We start from the raw sequence: 11,426 nt of genomic DNA on the forward strand, positions 1-11,426 counted from the left end.
TATATGTACATTTACTAAATTAACTAGAGGGAAATTGTGAGTTTTAAAGCAGCTTTCATGCACTTAGGATACGGAAGTCCAGGAGTGCCACAGTTTGACAAAAAAAAAAAAAAAAAACAACCAAAAAAAAAAAAAAAAAAAACGATGAGGCATCAATTACAATGAAAAACAAAAACAAAGATAACTTACTAAAAATATACACACCATGTTCAAGTAGGTGCGATTAATTGTATTCAGAAAATGTGTATTGCTTTATTCTTTATTTTGTTCAACACAATAGGAGTTTATTTTATCAGCTCATACCCACCAGTGGGCCGGGAACAACTGCTCTTGTCAGTATAAGTGGACTGAAGTTAACTTGCTGTTTAGCTAAAACATCTAAATATGGGCGCCATAAGTTTTGGTCGTGGAGGACCAAAACACAGACGTGAGGCAGCCAAAGCATTTTCCTAGTCTATATCTAAATAATATATGACTATAACACAACTGAATAATGAATTATGTGGTTTCTGTGTTGGTGCTGGGTTGTTCGACACGTTCTCTGCTTTAGCTCAAAATCTCCCCAGGTTGGACTTTGTCACGGCGGTAATCTCCTTACAGATCCACACCCAGCCTGGTACGATCCGTTTACTCGGCTAAAATCCCACCTCCGCCATAATCCAGGCGACCCAATCTGCCTGAAGTGAAACAGCTCGTTATCCGGGGTCCCTTTTTGTTCGATTGCAGCCTCCACTTAGATCCACGTGGATGTTGCTTGTTGAGCCTCTACAGCAGAAACGTGTTTCTCATAGTTTCTTTGTTGATGTGAAAAAAAAGTCCTTCTGGCCTTTTTGAAGACACAGATGCCTTAATCCTCTCTGCCCTTCATATTTGGTCTAATTCATACACGCATATCGCTGAATATTCAAGTCCCAGATAAAAGTTTTGATAAAAAATATTGTAATTATGTTGTTAAACCCGATAATTTAGATTCACTTGGAGGGAAACTAATATGCTGACTAAAAGATGGGAAACATAACATCCTGGGATTATTTTTCATCTCTTCATGTGTTTTGTCATGCTTGCTCTGTCATTCCAGACCCCCCCCCCCCCTCCCACTCCCACTCCCCACCCTCACTCACACATACAGCAGTGACACAAACTGTTTCCTGTCTCTTCAGCTGTTCCCCCACTTCCCTCCTCTCCTTCCCAGTCCCTCTTCGGGCCATTCCAGCTCCTTCGCCGTCTCGCTGTCGGTCGGGTCTCGGTTCTGTCCGGGCTGAGCCATGTGTTGTTCGGTGGGTTTCGCCCGGTCCCTGGGCCTGGCGCTGCTGCCCCTGGCGCTCTGCTGTATCCTGGCCAACCTGCTGCTGCTCTTTCCTATGGGAGAAATCACCTACATCAAGCAGGACCGTCTGGCCACCTACATCTGGTACTTTGGTGGACTAGGGGGCGGAGGGCTATTGGTGAGTAAAAAGTCACGTTTATCATGGAGAAAGCTTTCGTTGGATTGCCTTTAAGAATAAGGCAAACCTAAATAAAGGGGAAAAAATATTCTGTCTTTATATTTGCCTAAATTACACAATTACAGCTATTTTTCTTCCATTTTTACCCAGTTATTATCTATTTTTGCGATCTTTATAGTTTTACTCAGAAACCTAAAGCCTAAACACGAGTGTAAAGAATTTTTCTTCAGCTGTTTTCTCTTGATATTTATAGCTTATGAACCAAAGATTCGCCTCCCTTCCTGCTGTATTCATTGGAGACTAACATTGGCGCAGCTGTTTGGAAGTGCGTCTTTAAATGTACTTCTCTGTAAATTAAACTGGATTGAGCCCCGAAACATCACAGAGTGAGAATTGTTCCCCTTTGACACCATTCAGTCCGAGGGAGCTCGCAGAGTTGTTCGCCAAGAACAATGGAGTGTTTTGTGCATCTGCAGTTAATCTGTCTGCTTTGCTTCCTGCTGATCTGATGCATTTTTTTGCTCTAATTGAGGAGAAAGGAGCGTTTCTTTTAGCATGTTTGTTTTTCCAGAGCAACAAAGGAAGGATTTTATCTCACCGTTAAAATCAGCTCATTTATTTTCTAACTATTCTTTGTCCCAAATGCGTAAAAGGTGCCACTCTCTAAGATGTCTGTGGTGTTATTACAGCATTTTAAAGGATATGACACATTAAAGAAACGAAATAATACATTGATAAAGTGTGATCGCAGGCTTTTCTCCACTTAATCTTTTATCTGTAAAAAAAATAAATGTTAAAATGTAAGAGTGCACTGCAGCACAATGTGGAACCAGTGTTAAACCAACTGTTTCAGAGTTTGTCTCCTTCATGGAAACCTTTTCATTAGGATCTGTGTAAACTTTAAATCAGTTTCATTCGTTAATTTAATTTCGTGCTCATGTTCGGTTCACGTTAATATGGTGTAGATGTTAACATTCAATCAGATATCTTTCTAGTTAACGGGGATCACCTCTTACTTTGTACTTTTAAACAAATCTTTTTGCTTAAAATGTCCATAAGAATGCTTCTGCAATGGTAAACTGTCAATATTGCTTTAATCCCAAGGTAAAAAAATAATAATATTGCACTTAATTCACATAAATAAAGCTAAGATTATGTAAGTATTTAGTTGTTTTATCGGTTAACGAACTGGAACAGGTCAGACTTGAGGTACAAGCAAACATTTAGATTGCTTACAGCCCCCTGCTGGACAGAGGACCCCAAGAGCACTTTCATTTACACAGGAGGGGTTTAGAAATGCACCAGTGGTATTTATAGCAAAAAACACACTGATAAAAAACAAAACAGAATCAGGAATCAAACATTTTTCCATCTCTGGCTGGTAATGTTCACATCAAACCCTGAAAACTCAGATATTTATATCTGTTCAATAAATGGATCAACACTGGGAACTCCCATCATGCCCGAGACAAAATATAATATGTCAGTGTGCTTTTTTAAGTTTATTTAAAATTACAGAAATATTTAATTGCATAAAAATGGATATTATTTTTCTCAATGTAGGTTTTAAAAAAAACATCACAATCACAATCAGAGTTGTCAGGTCACACCTTAAAATAAAAAAACAAAATCCATGTTAGCCAGGAATTATAATAAAAAAAAACATTTGTGAATGTTTTAAAACCAGCATAATATCCTGATGGTAATTTAGTCATTTTGGCTGCTTGTTTCCGAGCTGGCATTGCATTTGAAACATTTTTCTTTGCTCAAAAACAAAAAACAATAATTATTTTATTATTGTTTTTAAGTGGTTTATTTTCATTTTCTCTATTCTCTCAAATATTCTCTCCCATGGTTGATTTATTTATGCAAAAAATATCTGATTATTCTTTGTGGCATACGGTTATTGGGTCAGGGAGTAAACTGAACCCCCCTGTGAACGTCTATCTCCAGCAGCTCTCCCTACTTCCTCTCCCACGCGCATCCTCCCTCCCTTCTCTCCTTTTTCCTCCCCTGTCTCCGCGCTCCCCTCCTCGTTGTCTGCCCATCTTTTAATCTCTGCCTTTAGTTGACACGCAGGATGTGCGTCTCCACCGAATGCTGATGTTTGAGCAGTTTTGCGAGTGCGCAAAAAAAAAAAAAAACGTTGGGAACTTCCTTTCCTTTTGTTAGAATGTGATTTAATGTCCCTGGGAGGTGGACATCCACACAGGAAAGAGTCCCGCTTACTTCCTCCCGGATAGGAGAGAAAAAGAGCAAAACCAGTCTCTACAGAAAACAGATGCATGAATCATGCATCTCCCGCAGCTTCAGTGTGTTGTTAGCTTTTGTTCACAAGTAGGTAAACTACAGTAACACATTGTTTTTACTGATAAACTGTTGACCTTTATGTTAAAGCGATGGTGCAGATGTAAACGATGCTGCTTTCAGAGTTAATATCAATCAGCTGGTCTATCTGTCAATCAAAATGCATCCTGCACCTGTCTTCTAATGTTTTGTGGGGAGGCCTGTTTATGTCTGACGCTGCGTCTATCTGGGATTACAGAACTCCAACGATCAGAAAAAAAAGTCAGACAATCATAGATCAACAAAAAGCTAAAAACGTGAGTCTCTAGATGTATCAAAAGTGTATCCTTAGAGCGAAGGACACACGTTTGATGACCATGAAGTTCAGATTTTGGACAAATGATTTTAAAGAGGAGTGAAGGGAGCCAGCACTGAACTGAACGGACTGGGAGGGTTGTGGCTTCAGCTTTCAAGCATCCAAAACCGAGCGGTCTCTTCCCCATTCACCAAACTAAAGCCTCTAACGACCCCGGAGGGAGACGGGTGGCTCGCCCGCTTGCATCCAACTCGGAACGAGCCAGACCCACCTCATCGACGCCGGTTAACATCCAGGAAACCGATGTTAAGTTAGTGGACTGGAGTCACAACATTTGATGCCGATACAGGCAGGGTCAGAGTGGACTCTACACGCTGAGGAGACTGAGGTCTTTTGGGAGGCAGGGGGCGCTACTGCACTCCTTGGCTGCATTCAAAATGTTTTAATTATAGCTCCTAGCTCCTGTTCCTTCATCTTTCATGCACCCAAGAGTAAGAACTCCATCGTGAGCAGGAGAGGACCTTTGGACGCCTGTGCCGATGTCGGACAGCCATTTAACTCAAATGTCATTACGCGACGGAATCGCTCATAATGATGCGAGTCAAATCTGGGCCTAAAGTCTTACGAAAAAGAACTACAAAAAAAAAAAAAAAATCAAGTCAGAATGTACAGAGGTCTGTCTTTTCTTGTTTAAGTTCTGAGGTTTTCCTGACAAAACATATACAGACTGTCTAGTTCTAGCAGTAACCGGCCAAGTTGCTTGTTATTGACTTCTCAAACAGAGTTGACATAGTGGCGATGATTTAGTTTTACTAATTTTATTTCTTTTAATTTAATGAATAGCTTTTGTTTTTAACAGAAAATGGTGCATACACTTAACTTTCGAGGTTAACATGTACATTATGTTTCATCACGTCACAGCCGGCAATCGTTTTGCTACCTCTGATTTAAAGCATCGTTCCACGATCTATCGGATCCCGTCTGCTGTAGACAACAAAGGCCAAAGGCCTCTGGTCCACAAGAACGACCAACAAGTCGTGTAAAATGTGAAAGGGTAAATGTTGCTGCTTAGTGCGAGCCCTCTTTACTCTGCTTTCAGCTTTTAACTTTTTGTTCTCTGTCATTTTTCTCTTCATAGAAAGTACACCTGGTCTGGCGTTCTGTTAGCTGTGACATCATCCAGGGGAGGCAGATCATCTGCTATTACCATCTAATGTAGAAAGTACTCCTGGGTCAATGTGAGCTTCTGTGCTTTCTGTGTCTCTGCTCTGTCTTCTCTAAGCCCCAGTGGGTGGAGGCAGATGAGCGTTCACACTGAGCCTGGTTCTGGTTCTGCTGGAGGTTCTCCTCCCTGTTAAAGGGGAGTTTTCCTCTCCACTGTCGCTTCATGCATGCTCAGTATGAGGGATTGCTGCAAAGCCATCAACAATGCAGACGACTGTCCACTGTGGCTCTACGCTCTTTCAGGAGGAGTGAATGCTGCTTGGAGAGACTTGATGCAACCTGCTGGGTTTCCTTAGAGAGGAAACTTTCTGACCAACCTGGAGGATCTGATGGAGTCTGACTTTGGAAAGTGCCTTGAGATTACATGTTTCATGAATTGGAGCTATATAAATAAAATTGAATTGAATTGGACATTTCCGTTAATTTCCGTGAGGTGGGCGGTGCTTATACGTCATGCAAAGGATTGTGGGATTCCTTATAGCTCCTTAGTGCTGGTAAGGGACATGGTGAGCTCCTTATGGCTCCTTTTCCTACCTCCTTCTCTATCCACTACACATTTCGGATGGCACTGACAGACTTTGGCTTTGGCTAAAGTGTCCTGACCATTTAGAACTTTTTGGATGCACCTTTTCTTTGACTCTGGTTGCAATAAAAGTGTTTAAAAACATGCTGGTGGTTCATCTCAGATGCCAGTGTCCATTTGCACATTCTTTAGCTCGTCAGGGAGTGTTTGTTTGTACACTTCTGCACGTCGCGCAGTTTTCTTACGTCGTTCTGTACACAGGCTGCTGTCTTCTATTTTAACTTGAACATTACATTTTCACCTGAATATGCTGTATTATCTATTAATAATTGTGCAGTATTTCCCCCCTTTCTGATAAGCCAATTCTCTTCTCCTTTACAGCTTAACTTTAAATTTAGATTTTTATTCAGATTATTTAATCTAGTGTGTAACTCTGGTGTCTTCTGTCTACGTGTTTTTGCCACTGTCATGCCCAGATTTCCCCATTGTGGGACAATAAAGGTATTTCTATTCTATTCTATTCTATTCTATTCTATTCTATTCTATTCTATTCTATTCTGTTAACAAACACTCCTGAATCAGTGTCAAAGCATCTTCTTCAGAAAAGTTGAGTCCAGTTGCCTCGGATTTAGGCCTCTTTGTAATTCTTAATGTTTATGACATGTCTTTCTTTTTTATGAGTTCCTCTGAAGTTACTATCAGCGCTTTTTTACTTACATATATCTATGTGTATAGCCAAGTTTGAGTCCTATTAAAATAAAAACATACGGTTAAGATGTGTGCTTTACTAGTTCTTATTTTCTCTTTTATTTATTTATTATGTTGTAATAAATGTAACCTGGCTGGGCTTTTCTTGCCACCAGGACATTACCTTAAATCTACATGCAGAAACTTTTTTTTTTAATTTTCATGATTTGATGAAGAGATTATCTGTTAAAAGAATAAAAAACAATAAACTAATTGATTGTTCAGGAACTGTAACAGAAGACTTCATCTTGTGTTTTTCCAGATGCTGATTCCAGCTGTGACCTTCATCACTCTGGGGAAATGCAGCTGCTGCTGGAACGAAAGCCTAATGGTAGGAGGAGACTTTTTATGCTGGGATCCTTCTGCAGCACAAAACTGTTTGTGGGATCTGACGGACATCCAGATCATTCTGTTTACCAGACAGGCCAACATTTCTACCTGTTTCTTATTTCTTCATTTAGTATAAATCAGTATATTTCCTAGTAATGCAGGTTTTTAACCGCTATTATGAATATGATTATTATTATGGATTTCTATTGTGGCCACATGTAGAGTAATGCACTAAACTGGTCAATAAGCAAACCAAAACTAGGTCCCTGTAAGGTAGAGCTGATGTGCTAATGCAAAGCATTCAACAAGGCTCCTATTGTTAAGCAACAAGCCACATGCGCAGCTGCGCCTGTACTGTGTGTGTGTGGCAGCTGTGTCTGCTTTTCAAACCCAGCGCGGATAAGCCAAACAGGCAACATTCATTCGTTGACACAGAAAGCCACCAAAGTGCACACTCACAGACAGATCCAAGCGTTTCTTTTTTTTAAAACTGCTCGTGTGCCGCTGTGTCTCCCCAGATGTGCGGCTCAGTTCTGGCAGCCATCGTCGGCCTCCTGGGCTCCGGTTACTGCTTTGTCATATCGGGACTTGCTTTGGTCCAGGGTCCCCACTGCTTCACCTCCTACGGGTGGTCGTACCCCTTTGCAGACCAGCGCGGCAGGTAAGGATGCGCAAATTTGGAAAACAGCACTTCGCTTAAAATGAAACGATCGGCGTTGTTGCAGCACTGTCATGTAAAAGTCATTCCTTCAATGAAACCAAACGCTCGCTTCCTGCAGGCTTCCTCTGTTGCCTCGTGGGTCCAAAGAACGTTTTAGGGATCATCATAGGGCTGGGCGAAATAGAAAAAAAGCATTTTGATAAAATAGAAATCATATTGATTGATATCGATAATTATCAACAAATTCAAAACATTTTAAGTGCAGCCCTAAGGAATTTATGATGTTGCTTATTAAACTGTTTTCAGATACAAACACAAACACTGAATTCAAACTCAACCCTTTATTCAACCAACTTTTTACCAAAACTGCAAGTTTTTAAAAAAGAAAAAAGAACATGTGCTCTCTGAACTCTTTTAAGGGGGCGGAGCTTTGTTCCTGGGTCTGAGTTGTGATTGGTTAGAGGATGTAATGACTGTAATATTAATCTACATGGCTAGAATGAAAAAGGAAGGAAAACTGTTATTCTATTGAACTTTTTATTGACCCTATTTTCTATCATCGATATATATATATACACACACACACATATATGTATACATATGTTTGTCAATCGACATATATCGTTATTGAATTATCGTCCAGCCCTACAATATAATTACGATATCGATATAAACAGAATAAAAGCCTCAGAAGGACTGCAGAGAATTCCCACAACAGATGCCTGTACGGATGTATTCATCTATTGATCGATATATTATTATTGAATTATTGTCTAGGTCTAGATCATCTCAATGATTTTAGGAAAATATGAGACGAGCTCTGTGTTGATTTCGTCAGCCGAGGTTGCCACCTTGAAACTCTCTTTCCAGTTGTTGATTAATGAGGATTGATCTTAACTGAGGCAGGGAGGCCTGCGCTAGATGTTCTTTTTTTACTTGTTGTTCTTGTCGATTTGTCTTCTTTCGGGTCCTCACGGATAAGTTGTCGTAGGGCTCTTGGAGTCATCGTGTTACACTGGCTTCTCCTGGGAAGGTTTGCCGCTGTTCCAGTGTTTTTCTCTGTGTGGAAAATGCCCCTAACTGTGGTTCGCAGGCGTCCCTAAGCCTTAGAAATGTTTTAAAACCCTCTCCACACTGAGAGACATCAATAACTGTCTCTTATAATTTGTTCTTGAATTATTTTTTAGATTGCCATGTTTCCTTTATTTAATCAGGAAAAAAACTATTTGAGATTTAAACCTCTTTTCCAAGAGTAATCTGACAGTGTAAAACATACAAGAAACAACAACAACAACAAAAAACAAGACAAATACACAGATACACGAACGTCAGTTTCACCTTTCAAGAAAAAAATACCTGGAAGTTATCACAGGCATTAAATATTTGGACATTTACAAGAGTCAAATAAGCTATTGGCTCTGTCCTTTAAAACTGGTCCCCCAAAGTTATGAGAAAAGACAGTTTTAAGTCATTTTGCACATTATTCCAGGTAACAGGAGCAGAAAATTTAAACGCAAGGCAAATTTATTTGTATTGCACATTTCAGTACAAATGCAACGCAAAGTGCTTTACATGATTAAATCATAGGAACATAAATAAAGAATAAAAGCAAGTTGGAATAAAAATTAAACAGCATAAAACATGGAAAAACGGAGACTAAAAGCGAATATTAAAAACAGTTGGAAGACAAACTTAAACTAATGATGTTTCAGTAAAACAGTTTCACTGGAACAGTCAAAGGCAATCCTAAACAGATGAGTTTTTAACCTTGATTTAAAAGAACTCAGGCTCTTTAAATGCCTTTTTACCCAATTCAGTGTGACTTTAGGGGCCTACAGCAAAATGATGCCCTGAGGGAACGATGTGTTGCTAATTAAGATCTGTTAGCCTAGTTCATGTTGTTATATGGTTTATATTTAACCAACTTCAAACTACAGGCCGAGGTGCGATGAGGGAAATTAACCCCGCTTTAAATAAAACGTTGGTTAATCATGTTTTCATGTTTTGAAATGGAGCCAGCCTGGTTAGTTAGATCGCTTTCCTCCCATCAATATATAAGATAAGATAAGATAGGCTTTATTGATCTTACATTGGAGAAATTCACTTGTCACATCGGCTCAGTAATCATTCAATAATCAGAAGAAGGTGCCAAAAGTACCAAAAGTAGGACAAGGTGCATCGGTTATATACAATGTGTTCTCGTTTATACAGTGGATAAAAAAAAAAGAAGTAGATAAAAAAAATAAGAATAAAAAATACAAAATAAAAATAAGGCAGAGGATGTCTTATGTACATTCACAGTAACAATACACAATACATATGTATTGACATATATTCAGGTGGCAATAGCAGCAGAAGTCAGTTCTTTCAGGATTATAGCACAGTGTATTAAATAGAATTGCCCGTTGGTTATTACAGTTATATATAAAATCATCGTTTGAAAACTACGTTTTTTCTTTTTATTCAGGGTTTTACTGAGGATAATTATTTAATTACTTATTATGATTATTTTTTTTATCAAAATTTATTTATAAAAGATACAAGTTGGACTGTTCGCCCAGGGCTTCATTTGAGAAAGAGGCTTAGTGCTGATCTGTAACTGATTTTGGTGTTTAAAATTAATTCACAGTTTTTTTTTTTTTTTGCTAACATAAAATAACAACCCAACAATAAGAACAAACTTACAAACCATCTTCTTCTTCTTCTTCTTTCTTGATTTAGTCTGTGACCGCCTCGTTGCCTTTCCTGTGTCTCCCAGGTATCTGTTGCAGCCCGAGATCTGGCCGCGGTGCCTTCAGCCGCTCAACGTGGTGGAGTGGAACGTCACCCTCCTGTGCGTGTTGCTGGGCCTCGCCGTGCTGGAGTTCATCATCTGCCTTCTGCAGCTGGGAAACGGCTTAGTGAACGCCATCTGCCGGCCCTGCTGCTACAAGCAGGAGTACAGTCTCAACGCTTAGAGAGACACCTGTGTAGGTATCGGGCCGCCTATCAGGAAAACCAACACCAGCAGAATGACGTGCGCAGGACTGTCTAAAAACGCAACATATCTACACTGTTCCATTCTGATGATCTATAATATTAATGGGTGACAGGTGTCACAGAAGTTAGTGTTATAACATAACTCTTTCTTGAACATATTAAATTAGTTACGCCAATCTTACAAAATCGCAAAGCCAGCCTGTTGGCATTTAGCAGTGTGTGAATGAGAGTAGCTTCTTCTCATGGGAAACCTGGAAATGTTCTTAAAGGAGACAGCGTGTATTCCCGTTGTTTGGTTTGGGTTTCTTAATCTTCAGCGTTGTAAAATACCCTGGAGTGTCCTTTTAAGCTTTTAGGCATTGTAAGTGTTTTGGTTTGAACGTTGAATTCCTGTTGTTGTAAATTGCTACCTTGATATATCTACCCGTTGCTAGTTTGTTATTTCCTGATGTTTTATATCTGTTTTTAGTGAAAATCTTTTTTTTTCTTTCTTTTTTTTTTATAATGTGCTGTTTATTTGTGCTGCCTCAAATAAATGAATTATTTCAATTTTATCTACACAGTCGGTCTGATCTTTAAAACTCCATTTCGGAAACCATATTTAGCAAAACGAGATAGCAGATCATGCAGGGGGGAGGAAGAAATGTAATCGGCAAAAGCTCGCAGAAAAATTAATGTCCTGTCAAAATAGCATGAAGACTTTTCCGGAAGTTTAGCTGGGAAAACACGATGCCTGCTTTCTCTCCCTATTTTTTTTTTAAAGATAATATAAACAAGACTAGGACTTCTGGAATAATCTTCTATGCTGGGAACTAAAAGTAAGCAAAATATTCTTGAAACAAGTGTATTTTTCCCTGATTTGAGAGGATAAATAACACTATTTGCCAATGGAATGAGCATTTTTACCCCTGACAT

The 11,426-nt window shown here is 39.3% G+C and overlaps 1 protein-coding gene across 1 annotated transcript; it reads left to right on the forward strand.

Moving 5' to 3' along the window:
* The first annotated feature begins 1,128 nt into the window (after nucleotides 1-1,128).
* On the forward strand, nucleotides 1,129-11,051 carry tm4sf18 (transmembrane 4 L six family member 18). The gene is made up of 4 exons (XM_012877951.3): nucleotides 1,129-1,445; nucleotides 6,804-6,872; nucleotides 7,390-7,532; nucleotides 10,291-11,051. The coding sequence occupies exons 1-4, from the start codon at nucleotides 1,266-1,268 to the stop codon at nucleotides 10,487-10,489; spliced, it is 591 nt and encodes a 196-aa protein (XP_012733405.1). The 5' UTR covers nucleotides 1,129-1,265; the 3' UTR covers nucleotides 10,490-11,051.
* The last annotated feature ends 375 nt before the right edge of the window (nucleotides 11,052-11,426 follow it).

Source organism: Fundulus heteroclitus, chromosome 9 (genome assembly GCF_011125445.2).
Source record: "Fundulus heteroclitus isolate FHET01 chromosome 9, MU-UCD_Fhet_4.1, whole genome shotgun sequence".
In the NCBI taxonomy this organism is placed as follows: domain Eukaryota; kingdom Metazoa; phylum Chordata; class Actinopteri; order Cyprinodontiformes; family Fundulidae; genus Fundulus; species Fundulus heteroclitus.

What these genes read in the sequence shown, in the direction of transcription:
- tm4sf18 (XM_012877951.3), top strand. Translation starts at nt 1,266, where the DNA reads ATGTGTTGTTCGGTGGGTTTCGCCCGGTCCCTGGGCCTGGCGCTGCTG. An exon ending in TAGGGGGCGGAGGGCTATTG is followed by an intron (nt 1,446 to 6,803) that starts GTGAGTAAAAAG and finishes GTGTTTTTCCAG; the next exon opens with ATGCTGATTCCAGCTGTGAC. An exon ending in TTTGCAGACCAGCGCGGCAG is followed by an intron (nt 7,533 to 10,290) that starts GTAAGGATGCGC and finishes TGTGTCTCCCAG; the next exon opens with GTATCTGTTGCAGCCCGAGA.